The sequence below is a fragment of the Pocillopora verrucosa genome, chromosome 8, assembly GCF_036669915.1.
Source record: "Pocillopora verrucosa isolate sample1 chromosome 8, ASM3666991v2, whole genome shotgun sequence".
Classification (NCBI taxonomy): domain Eukaryota; kingdom Metazoa; phylum Cnidaria; class Anthozoa; order Scleractinia; family Pocilloporidae; genus Pocillopora; species Pocillopora verrucosa.
The window spans coordinates 4,220,053-4,233,592 of NC_089319.1; the positions used below are offsets into that span (position 1 = coordinate 4,220,053).

At 35.9% G+C, this 13,540-nt stretch overlaps 1 protein-coding gene across 6 annotated transcripts in view; it reads left to right on the forward strand.

Moving 5' to 3' along the window:
* LOC131788627 (uncharacterized) overlaps positions 1-13,540 on the forward strand; it is a 76,706-nt gene that overhangs the window by 17,580 nt on the left and 45,586 nt on the right. For 4 of the 6 annotated variants that reach the window (XM_066170802.1, XM_066170805.1, XM_066170804.1 and 1 more), the window contains 2 exons: positions 883-972; positions 1,089-1,178. In XM_066170802.1, coding sequence (XP_066026899.1) covers positions 883-972; positions 1,089-1,178 — 180 coding nt within the window. Of the gene's footprint in view, positions 1-882; positions 973-1,088; positions 1,179-1,572; positions 1,663-2,211; positions 2,302-2,606; positions 2,688-5,498; positions 5,583-6,675; positions 6,760-7,376; positions 7,467-7,845; positions 7,948-8,297; positions 8,376-10,371; positions 10,504-11,197; positions 13,340-13,540 lie in introns of those variants that run through there. The other 2 variants (XM_066170806.1, XM_066170807.1) reach the window with 2 other exon arrangements.

Genomic DNA, 13,540 nt, shown 5'->3' on the forward strand with positions numbered 1-13,540 from the left:
AGTGATGCAAGGAAAATGGTTGCACCAGTATTTTAGGCTTTTTTTTATGTAAAAAGCTGAAAGGTTTTAGTTTGTCATGAAGGACACCTAATTGTATTTTATTACATAGATACTGATGAAATACCAGGATTTTTCCTCTTACTAAAAAGTCATATCTTCATCGCGCGCAGTGAAAATACTATTTTTATCTTTCATGTGTGAGGATATTGGTGTCGCCATGGTTACTAACATGATTAGCCAATTACAAGAGAGTTTCCCACTCAGGCCGGTTCTTTTGCTGTTATTGAATTTTTCTCTTCTTCATTAGAATTTTGACTTTTTTGAACAGAAAATATAAATATTATTGTCTTTATTTCTCCTTTATATCCCAGTTTCATAACATTTTTATGACAGGCATTTTGCGATAGGTGACCACTTTAATTGCACTATTTTGCTGTTTCGAAAATGAATTTAAAAAAAGTTGTCTTTTATGTAGGAATTTCATCAGTATCTTTAGAATAAACAGAACATTACATGGCCGCTTGGGGATACGAATTTTATCTTCTTGTGCTGAAAGTATCTCTCACGAGTGAGTGGAGGGAACGAGTGAGAGATACATTTTTAATATACATGCGATACATTTTTCGCAGTTAACTGTAGATTAATCCAAATTTGGCATTGTCTCATTCTCTACTTTAGCTAAAGATGGTATTGAGTTGGCATGCAGTAAAAATACATAATAGTTGTTTTCAACAATGATCATTGGAGTTGTAATGGAGAACTAAGACTATTTTACTTTAACATGACTATAATTTGCTGTTTGCACAGGTGTACCTGTTGTTATCTTTTCTTTGTAAAGTAAGACACTAAATTTTGAAAAGCTCTGTATAACTTTGCTCCCAGGTTCTTCATCTCCCCCTCTTCTCTCCACCACTGATCTTGAAGAAAAGTTAGGGAGAGTATGTGTGGACCTTAAGATGCTAAGAATGGAAGGTGAATTGAAAAATTCATTTCTTGTCATTTTTAGGAAGATACTGAACTAGGAATGCCCAGGAATTTGTAAAGTAAGACACTAAATTTTGAAAAGCTCTGTATACCTTTGCTCCCAGGTTCTTCATCTCCCCCTCTTCTCTCCACCACTGATCTTGAAGAAAAGTTAGGGAGAGTATGTGTGGACCTTAAGATGCTAAGAATGGAAGGTGAATTGAAAAATTCATTTCTTGTCATTTTTAGGAAGATACTGAACTAGGAATGCCATTAAATGTCCATAAAGTTTGCTTAGGTTTAAAGTGAGCTAACTTACTAAATAGGTAAAAACCAAACATTTGCGACACTTTTAAATGTTCTCAGCTATTATTCAGCAACTAAGTTTGGGTTAGGAACATATTTTCAATTCAGGTTTGCCTCTAAATCCATAATTTCAGTGAAAGGTAGTATTAAACTAACTGTGGCATGTGGTAATGAAAACATACTTAAAGATAGCTTATTTCATTGTTCTTTCCCAAGACCTCTATACATGTTAGTATGCTCTAAATTTTCATATCAGGTGAGGCACAAAGTGCTAAATATATTTCTGTGTACCTTTGCTCTCAGGTAGTTTTCCTGTCCTTAAATTTTCAACCATTGATCTTGAGGAAAAACTAACTGAACTACACATGAAGCTTCAGAGGTCCAGAATGGAAGGTGAATATAAAATATTTATTAATGCATTATCAGAGAGAAATAAATCCAAGAATGCTATTAAACGCCCCTGTATGACAATATCACTTTTCAAGGGAAATTATTCCTTATTTAGAAGAACCTGTTGTCTGATTTTATTTCTATTGATGAGCGCTTCCACTCCTTATTCAAATCATACATTTTCAAGGGAAAATATTCCTAAGTAAAGATGACATTCTCTTCCTTTACAGTTATTAAGTGAGATTGCTGTCTTATACTTTTGGCTATTATGTAAAGTGTTTTTATATGAAATTTTTCTTAATTTAGTTTTTGCTAATTCTGTGCTGTATTAAGTTGGCTCTGGCTCAATATGATGAGTCAATTTTTCTAAATGGTTGATTTCAACAATGACCATAGGAGATTAATCAGAAAACTGACACTATAATAATTGTGCTATCACATGACCCCAACACAATATACAGTGCTAGTTAAATACCTGTTTTTAATCATTTATGTGAAATAAGGCACTGAATGCTAAATACAGTGTATCCTTCTGTTTACCTTTCCTTTCAGGTACTTTTCTCTCCCCTGCACTCTTAACTGCTAATCTTGAAGAAAAACTAATAGAACTACTCACAGAACTTGAGAGACAAAGAGATAAAGGTGAGTAAAACATGTGCATTGGCTCCATTGAACAGAGGGCAAAAGAAATATGGAAAGTGATGCAAGGAAATGGTTGCACCAGTATTTTAGGCTTGTTTTTCTAAGTAACAAGCTGAAAGGTTTTAGTTTGTCATATAGGACTCCTAATTATATTATCTTCCCTCAAGTCCTGCATGCAACTTGCAAAAAATCTCCACCACCCATTACATGTTGAAACATGGAATGATCTAACTCCACCTCTGATATAATGCTATCAACCAAGAATGCTGTTAAATGCTTTATACCATTTTGCTACCTTCTCTCAGGTAGTTTACCTCCCACTTTTTCCACCGTTGAAGTAGAAGTAGACGAACTGCTCAAGAAATTTCAGAAATGGCGGATCGAAGGTGAATAAATAATGCACATTTTAGAGAGAAAATAATTGTAGTAGAATGCTATTAAAATATTTCCAGTTCCTTATAGAATTACATTACCGCTCGTGTATACATTAACCAAAAAACGCGAATAAAACGCGCCAAAAATCGCATGCAAATGCGAATTTAAAAAAATGTGCGCGTCAAAAAATTGCACATGCGCGCATAAGCTTGATACGTCTGCCTCGTTAGTATATATGAGGTAATCCTCTTGTTTTATCTATTTTTGGCGGTTTACCGTTTTAAAGAATAGGCTAAATAGAAAAACGAATAGAAAAAAAGAGAAAATAGGAATAATAGAATAGAAAAACAATGATTACCTCATATATTCTAAAGAGGCAGACGTATCAAGCTTATGCACGCACGTGCGATTTTTTGACGTGCACATTTTTTTAAATTCGCAATTGTATGCTTTTTTTGGCTACAATGTAACAGGACTAAAATACTACACTGCTGCCAACGACAAGAAAACTTGTTCGTTTCAATCACCGTTCTAACCGACCTTCCCGATATGCTGTTACAAACTACTGCGACTTCGTAATCGGAATATATGAATGATTTATCATTTTACAACGGAATTCTTTAATCAAAATTTGTCACTTCGTATAAAAAAACATCCGTCAAAATGGCCTTGAGAATTCGTTCTCGGTGTATTGTAATTCGGTAGAATCAGCTAAAGCGTCCGTTTGTAACCAGTTGTCGCATTCTTAATGCAAACCATCCTCTTGAACGTTTATTTCATAGCTTTATCATCGGTGAACATGCTATTCTCGAAAACTGGTTTATTCATCGCGCCATTTATACAAAAACTTATAAGTTCTACCAGCTTATTTTAATGGTGTTGTGTGTATGGTTACCTGTCACGACTACGCCTTGTTCTTACCATATGCATATTTTTATTGGAAACCGGATTTGCTTCTGGTTTTAAAATTTGTAAAATCATCGAGCGATGTTCACCAAATTGCTCATAAAAGGGAAGGGAAAAATTAAATGCAGGATACATTTAGTTCAAGTTTGTATAAGACTCGCAGACGCGTGCAATTGGACAAAACATCAATACGGCGATACTTATGTCAGTCAACACAGTAATCCACGACTTTTGGAAAATTGGTGGCTCCTAAAGGAGCCGTTTTTTCATTAAAGGAAGCTGTTACTAGGATCTTCCTTCGCGTTGGACTATAGTAGAAGTAACTTTTCGGAGGTGGCTAATGTATTTACAGCACTCAGCAGCAGTCCCAGAGTCCCTGAACCGATGGATGCCTGCGACAAGTTCGTCCTTGTTAGTTGGCTTGACAACGCGACGCAAGCGAATGTTTTCAGTTCGTGTCAGGGGAGCTTTAAAGGATTCATGTCCGGGCTTTCAGCAGGAGTAGGCCAGTATTTTATGTTATTATCTTCGAATCTTCGTCTTTGACATTGCGATTTACTATAACTTGACCTTTCATTGTAGTAATATATTGCGCTCCGCAACCAAACAAATCATCACGATGCGAAATGAAACTGTTTACATTTCTGTGCGTAAACGCTCAAGCGAGCGCCGATTGCAATGAATAACAAAGGCACATGAGTCGCGCATTTTTTCGACCGTGCGCGCAAAACAATCGTATATGCGCGTTTGACTAACCTGAGTCTGAGTGTACGTAATTCGTCTGCGCAGTTAACATATACGTAAGCGGTACTGTAAAATTTTTTCCAGGGAACTCCTGCATATGCAGCCTTCTACTGCAGTAATTATTAACCATTGCAATGCTCTTTGGAGGCCTTATACATCAGTTATGTTCCTCCATTGGCACCCAGCACTTAGGTGGAGACTGTTTTCACGAGTGGTTAATCCTGGCAACTCAGCCATCAGCCGTCATGTAGTAAGAAGAAAACCTCCCCTTGCACTGGAAAATAAAAATTGTAGAAGAAAAGGAACAAAATACTAGGGAAAAGTGAATTTCCTCGTAGTGCATGTTAAAAGAATATCTGACTTCTTAGGATAAGCTCATTCTGGTCCTGGAAACTTTCAAATTTTGCTTCATATGCAAAATTACAGGTACTGTTTCATGTTATGCACAGTTGGCGTGGTGCGCGCATGCAGTGGTTTAGATCTGCACAAGTGTCAAGTGCGCGGTATTGTAGTGGATACTACTAGGGCTTTTTATGAGATTGCCAAGGCGTTTTTAATTGTATCCATTTACACCCTTCAGTTTGTTAAGGCACTGCAAACTTTATTGTCCGGGTCAAAGCCGTAACACAGTGTACACATGCAGTTTGTAACTTGGATTTTGTTACTTGAACGTTGAAGAGCCTTTGTGGAAGCTACCTTAGAGTTACAATAATCACATGAGCTACCTGACGTTATTAACTTTACCATATACTATCGCTGGCCATACCTGTGGGTAATATGAAGAGAATCCTGTGTTGATATTGACTATATCTAAGCTGCCCCCTTGGGATTGCCCGCTTAGATTCCACACAAGAAAAACACTGCGCTCAGGTGACTTACAAATCTCGGTGATGGAGGTGGAAAAAATGGACAGAAGACTGTCAAAACAATTAAAAAAAAAAACAATGACTCCATGCAATGAATTAAGGAAACGTTACATACATGTAGAGTGATTACTTTTTCAGTTGTTCTCAACAGTTTTTTTGTTTTGGTTTTAAAGCTTCTGTTTTTAAATGAAGATAATCTACAGTGTACATGTACCTACTAGTATCTTTAAATGCAAGTTAGTATGCCTTTTCCCAACTATTAATTAGTAGAAATGGTAATATCTCTCTGCATACCTTTGTTTATAGGCATGTGGCCTCTTCCTGGATCTTCCACCTTTGATCTTGAAGGAAAACTAGAAGAGCTACTTATGAAACTTCAAATAATGGAAGGTGAATAAAAATGTACTGTTAAATTAAATTTTGTGGTAAAACTAAACCAAGAATGTTTTTAGATACATTTAGTTCTCATTCAAAATATTTTTTTTGAAAGGAAATTTCACCCGATTTAGTTTTCCCTCACTCTGTGTTTTGCTAGAAGGGAATATTAAGATGGTAGAGGCTGAGGATGGTGAAATAGTGTATAACTAAACTAAGTTTTATCGGTGTTGATTTTGAATTATGCCTTAAAAAAACTGACAATTATAGAGTTTAGATAGATTTTGTACATCATATACAATCAGTTAATTGCATGTTGGTTTGACCTGTTATCGTGTCGCTATTAAAAGTAACACCATGAATTTCACTTTGTACCCTACCCCTGAGGGTTGACTCCCATTGCTATGGACACCCTCGCAGGGAGATTAAATGTCTGAAATAGCGAAAAATCTGTAATAACGGGGTGTGAGAGATAGGAAATTGTTTTGTTTCTCAACATATGAAATAAAGTCTCCAACGTGGCCTCACAAACGGGAAAGAGATCTGGCCGCAAGCAGGAAATTCTCATGTTCACACCCTGTTGAAGAATGGTTTCTTTTTTTTCCTTTTTCATAATGTCGCTTTATAGTATATTAGTTAGGATTTTGGATGAAGCACTAAGTGTCTGTTATAGTAAGAGAAAAAAACAAGTGAAACTTCGTGCTGGGGGGCTTGAAAGTGTCTACATTTCGGTAAAAGGAAGAGTCCGTTTTAAAGGGAGTCTATTTCAGTCATTCCTTCATGCTTTTCTCCAGGGGATGGCTCTTGTTTGCAGTGGCGAGGTGTCTGTAATAGTGAGGGGTACGCAGGGCGAGAGTAAACTGTAGACTAATCCAAATTTGGCATTGTTTCATTTTCTACTTTAGCTAAGGATGGTATTGAGTCGGCATGTGGTAAAAATACACAATAGTTGTTTTCAACGATGATCGTGGAGTTATAATGAAGAACTAACACTGTTTTACTTTAACATGACAATAATTTGCTGTTTGCACAAGTATATCTGTTGTTATCTTTTATGTTTAAAGTCAAACACTGAATTTTGAAAAGCTCTGTATACCTTTGCCCCCAGGTTCTCTCCATTCTCTCCCCACCACTGATCTTAAGGAAAAGCTAAAGCAAGTATTTGAGGAAATTAGCAAGCTGAGAATGAGAGGTGAATAGAAAAATTCATATCTTGTCATTTTTAGGGAGAAACTGATACAAGAATGCTAATAACTGTCCATATTGTTTGCTTAGGTTTAAAAAATAAGCTAAAAATATTGAATAGGTAAAAACCAAACATTTTCAAAACCAGGTCATCATCAGGGTGATGATGACCTAGTGTCAAAAATGTTTGCTTTTTATATTTTTCAAATATTTTAGTCATGTAAATAACTCAGTGCCATGAAATGAATTCATATTTTTTTCAGGAGACACTTTAAGAGAAATTATTCCCTATCTGAGATATTAACCTTTTTTCTGTCCTTACTTTCATCCAAGAATACTGTGAAATGTTCTCAGCTGTTATTCAGTACCTTAGTTTTGTTAAGGAAAATATTTTCAATTCAGTTTTGTCTCTTAATCCACAACTTCAGTTAAAGGAAGTATTAAATTGGCTGTGGCATGTAATAATGAAATATTACTTACAGATAGCTTATTTCACAATGATTTAATGGAAAACTTACATCATTTTTCTTTCACTTGAGCTTGATACATGTTATTAAGCTTTAACTTTTTATATCAGGTGAGACACTAAGTGTTAAATATATTTCTGTGTACCTTTGCTCTCAGGTAGTTTTTCTGCCCTTAAATTTTCAACCATTGGTCTTGAGAAAAAACTAGCTGAACTAAGCATGAAGCTTGAGAGGCTCAGAATGGAAGGTGAATATAAAATGTTTATTGATTCATCATCAGAGAAATAAATCCAAGAATGCCATTAAAGGCTTTCACCCTTGTATCGAATTATCACAAGGGAAATTAATCCTTATTTAAAAGAACCTGTTATCTGATTTTATTACTATTTATGAATGCTTCCACTCCTTATTCAAATTATAAATTTTCAAGGGAAACTATTCCTTAGTAAAGATGATCCCTCTTCCTTTATAATTATTAAGTGAGATAGTTATCTAATACTTTCAGTTCTTCACATGAGCCTAGTACAATGTGAAGTGTTTGTTAAATGCCTGTTTTTAACCATTTATGCGAGGTAAGGCACTGAATGCTAAATACAGTGTATCTCTCTGTTTACCTTTCCTTTCAGGTACTTTGCCTCCCCCTGAACTCTTTACTGCTGATCTTGAAGATGAACAAGAACAACTTGAACAACTTATTTGGATACTTATACGAAGAAAAAGAGTGAAAGGTGAGTGAAACATGCGTATTAACTCTGTTGAACAGGGCAAAAGAAATATGGAAAGTGATGCAAGGAAATAGTTCCACTAGTATTTCAGGCTTGATTTTTTCAGTAACAAGCTGAAAGGTGACACACACTTCCTTTTAGTTTGTTATAAAGGACTCCTATTATTTTCTCTCCAATATCTAAGCCCTGCATGCAACTTGCAAAACATCTGCGCTGCTCATTACGTATTGAAGCATTGGATAATGTGTATTTACTCCATATTTAAGATAACCCCTCTTCTTATATTATGTTATCAACCAAGAATGGTGTTTAAGAATTCCTTAAACCATTTTGCTGTTTACTTCTTCTCTCAGGTAGTTTACGTTCCCTCTTTCTCACCATTGAAACAGTATCAAGCCTACGCCGGGAACTTGAGAAAGTCAAGATGGCAGGTGAATAAATAATGCACATTTAGAGAAAAAAAACAATTTTAGTAGAATGCTATTAAACACTCTCACTTCTTTATCGAAGTATCTTTTTCCACGGAACTCTTGCACGTGCAGTCTTTTTCTGCATTAATTAGTAACAATTGCAATGCTCATTAGAGGCCTAAGATATAAATTACTTTCCTACATTGGCACCCAGCACTTAGATGGAGACTGTTTTCACGAGTGGCAATCCTAGCAATCCAGCAATCAGCCGTCATGTAGAAAGGAGACAACCTCACATTGCACTAGAAAAAAATATTTTAGAAGAAAATAAACAAAATACCAGGCAAAAGTGAACTTCTTTTTAGCACGTGTTAAAAAATAACTAGCTTCTTAGGATAAGCTCATCCTAGTCTTTCAAATTCTCATCCTAGAAGCTTTCAAATTTTGGTACATATGCAAAATTACAGGTACTGTTTCATGTTGTGTAGTTTCGTGGTGCGCGCTTGCAGTGCTCGGGATTTGCACGTGCATCAAGTGCGCGGTACTGTCGTGAATCTTGGATACAACTCTAGCATTTTATCAGAGTGCTTAGCCATTTTTAATCGTATCCATTTACAACCTTGATGTGTTAAGGCCCCGCAAGCGTCAAATTGTGCTCTAATTCAGAACAAGGTGTACACATGCAGTTTGTAAATTGAGTTTGTGTGTCGAACGTTCAGGAGCCTTTGTGTAAGCCACCTCAGAGTTACGATGACCACATCGCGCTACTAGAAGTTATTAGCTTTACCATATTGCTGCTTCAATAGTGCATGTAGTACTAATGCATGTGAGTGAACTTAAGTACATGTAGGAAGGTCTCAAGGGGGCTAACATAGCAAAAACATTTTGATGTTAGTCGTAAAAATTGACGAATTTCAGCCGTTAGTCTTAACATAACATAAATGTTTATTCACAATTCAAATTTTACTGAAAGGTAAAAAGGAAACAAAAGAGGTTACCCGTTTCAAGTTTGTCTCCTAAAATAATTAAAAATCACAGTAAAATAGTTCAAAATTTCCTAAAACATTAGTAAAATGGCATCTGAGTCTGTTCTTGAAAATGTTCAGAGTTTTTGCCTTTGCAACTTTTTTAGGTAAATTATTCCATTCATTGACTATATTTGCACAGAAAGAATACTTAAAACTGTTAAGCTTTGCGGGCAATGGTTTAAGTTTATGGTAATGGTTGGTTCTTAATGGTCGAAAATCATGTGCGAATGTAAAATACTCAAATGGGTGTAGCCCGTTAAGACTGTTAACCGTCTTATAGCACTCGGTAAGCGAAGAAAATAATCTTCTCTGATGTAGAGTTGGCCATTTAAGGACCTTTAAGCGCTCTTCACAAGAGATATCTCGGCCAATGTTTCTGATTGCATAGCTAGGTGTTTTGCGTTGTACATTCTATAAAATAGCCGAATCCTTTTTGAGGTGTGGAGATCACACTGGAGAGCAGTACTAGAGTATTGGATGTTCTAAACTCGTACAATTTCGAGAACAATTCAGGGTTCCTGGGGTCCTTTGTTCGACCTATAAATCGGAGTACGCTGTTTGCCTTGTTTTCAGGCTCCGTGATAGATTTGATGTGATGTGAATTCTAAGATCCTTAACGTTAGATTACAAAGGGTTAACCAAGGAAATTTTTCTTTTAAACTCCCTAAAAAGAAGTTAGCCCTAATATGGCCAAAATTTTAACCGTTAGCCGTAAAAGCCATCACCCCATTGAGCCCCTCATGAAGCTCGTGCGTTAAGAAACTTTTGTATTAATGTTCCATGTCAGAAATGATTGACAAGACATGTTGGCGGTATCTTTTCAAAATGTAAATTTGACCCCAAGCTTGTCCGTGATCTTTCACAGTTAATGACAAAATTGACTCTTACGTTGTCTTTTAAGTAGTTCCTCATTTTAATAAATTCTCTGAACAGAGAATGTGACCTTAAGTACTAAAATAGTTTACGTCTTTTTGTGTCCTTCATGATAGCAATACTCAACGCCATGTATCCGACCATTAGATCAGGACTGGCGAAGTTTGATGTCAGTTTACCCGAGGAAGTCCAGAACTATGTCAGTTACTTATTAGATGTGTCAGCCAAACTTCACTTACGTAAGCAAGGTACTTAACATTGTTAAAATAAGCTTGTATTGGCTCTGAAACATATGTCCAGTTATCCATATTCGGTCGTAAGATTATTGAGAAATACTGGGTTTGTGTAATAGTCAAGGAATTTTTTTTAAATTCAGATTTGTGATCTTGTGTTGGGGTTTTTTTTAGGTTTTATAATCTTATTACCAAGAAAAAGACGTCTCTTTCAATTTATCAACACGTATAGTTCGTTGTTATGTTTGTAAAGTGAAAACAATTTTTTTCTCTTGTGTTCTTGAAAATGTTCTGAAACTTTAAAACCAGATTTGGAAAAAACAACAACAGCAACCTCTCTCGCAGGCATTTTCGACTGTAGAGTTTTAGATTACTAGTGGAGGAAAAGATAATATTGGAATAAAACTTTATGACAATGATTTACAACTTCGCAAAGGATTTGCTGACATTTTAAGACTTCTTGGAAAAGAAAAAGACATTTATTGTTCATACTGGCCCGTCTCCTTGTTTTACCAACTGGTTTCCTTTGACTTGGGATGATTCAACAATAAGTCGAAACAAGGAGACTCAAAATTATTTTTGTGTCCAATTTGCCGAGGTATTTTCTGTGCTTTGTCAGTTTTTAGACTAAAGCAATGGAAAGGTAGTGTTTTTCGCTGTAATGTTTTCAAGTAAAAATTAATAGATTTCTTTTGTTTTAATCCTTTAGTACTCCAACCACCTCGTGCCTTAGAGGAATTACGAGAAGCAATGGATAAAGGCGAATTGAAAACATTCCTTACTATTCACATCAGAGAAGGTGCATGGCAAGTGGTGCTGCTGTTTACGGATGAGCTCCCCAAAGTTAAACTACCATGGGACCGGTGTGGTAAAATTCATAACGAGGACGAGGACGAGAACGAGGACGAGGACGAGGACGAGGAGGTGTCTAATGAAGTGATATACAGTTCGAAGACAGGCATATTGAATGGGTGGCCAACACATTACGACCCTGGTTTGGTAACACTGTGTAAAGCGATCACCAACAAGGACTGGAAAGTAACCAGATTAATTCTCTCTCGGAGTCGGATACCTGATGAAGGTTTGAAGAACTTGAGTAGAGCGCTTACTCAGAGTGAACTTTACAGCTTGACACTGTATGACATTGGTTTACAAAGGGAAGGAATAGAACACCTGTGTAACGCGCTAACCAGCGTTAACTGCAGATTAACAAACTTAAACATCAGTTTGAATAACTTGGGAGACGTAGGAATAATGCACTTGTGTAAAGCGCTAACCAGCGTTAACTGTACATTAACCAGCTTAAACGTCAGTGACAGTGTGTTTGGAGACGTAGGAATAAGTCTTTTGTGTAAAGCGCTAGCAAGCGTTAACTGCAGATTAACAAGCTTAAATGTCAGTAACAATCAGTTGGAAGACAACGGATTGAAACACTTGTGTGATGCATTGACCAGCAGTAACTGTGCGTTAACCAAATTAAAAGTCGGTTTTAATAGATTAGGAGATGGGGGAATGAAAGAATTGTCTGAAGTTTTAACCAACGGATTCTGTACATTAACAAGTTTAGACATACGCGGCAATAAATTTGGAGATGAAGGAATCAAGCACCTGTGTAAGGCCTTGACTGATACCAAATGCAAACTACGGAGCTTAAACCTCCGGGCAAATTCGTATGTAACAGATGATGGAAAAAAATATTTGTCTCAAATGTTAATTGGTACTGACTGGGAAGATAAAGGAGCTCTACGACTTTACCGTTCGACTACAAAGTAGATCAAAAAACAAGTCAGTGACTCAGAGCCGTGACAGCATCCTCCTGTTACGTTTCGCTTGTTATGAAATAAATTACATTTTTTTAAATGACAAATTAATGATTATTGTTCAAGGTAATTAATTCGATAACTGACCTTCTAGTCACTATAACTTGTTGAACAGAGTATTAAAATTGACCAGCAGTGAGGCAGTCGAAACATCGCGATCAAGAATTGAAGAATGACTCGGTATCATGACACAAATGATTATTAAACGTTCATTGTTGGATAGACGAATTTCACTGTTTTAAAAATTAGACTATAAATGCAACTGTAATTTCGTATAAAGGATCTGTTGGTAATAATGTCAAAAATTTTGTAAAAAATGTTTTTAGCTACAGGGTTATACTGGTGCTTCAGCTGTAATAAGATGCCAAGAATATTGAATGATGTTTTGATAACCTATCTAAAGAATATCGTTGTCTACTAAAAGAAAACTTTGAAAAGACTACATGAATTAGTGACGTATAAATGAAATAACAACATATTTTCTCAAGTTTTTTTAAGGCTTTCATATTTTTTGTCAGTAGACTCCAAGAGTATAATGTTTAAGCTTCATTTAAATATTTGGAATGTTTTTTTCTGCCTTGTTCATTTTCGAAGCCAAATGTAGGCGTTGTAAAACCAATTGTATTCTCGTTGAAATGAGTTTATTTGGACTTTACCTCGTAATTCATTTACGCGAAGCTTTTACTCCAACTCGTAATTTTTTCATCCTAGCTGATGATTTTATGAAGAGCGGAGTTTTGTAATACCCTTAAATTACATACGAATGGTAGGAAATTGTTTCAGGACGGGTTACGTAGTCTTATTAATGTATAATCCCTTTTTCAATTTACCGGAATAGTTCAGAATGTAATGTAGACGTAATCTAATCGATAGTATTTAAGTTATTGTTCTAAAGTTCTCAACTCTCAGTAGAAATCATATTTTACATATATATTTGACATTTTTTAAAGGATCACACTAAACTGCGAAGTATATTAACCAAGGACATTGAATATGTGAAAGGACTGCAGTTAAATTTAATAAATGTGGTTTTGTTTTTTTACGATATCTTTTACTGAATCCGTCAATAGAGCCTTAATGAAGGAAACACGGGCTAAAACACACGTACCCGTTTTATTTGGACACGAAGGTTCTTTTCCCGTTTGTATTTGGTCCAGAATAAATAGAAGTAACTCCCTCCATAATGAAAAGCAGAACTCTAAATGGCTTGCGCAAGAGCCTAGTTCAGGGCT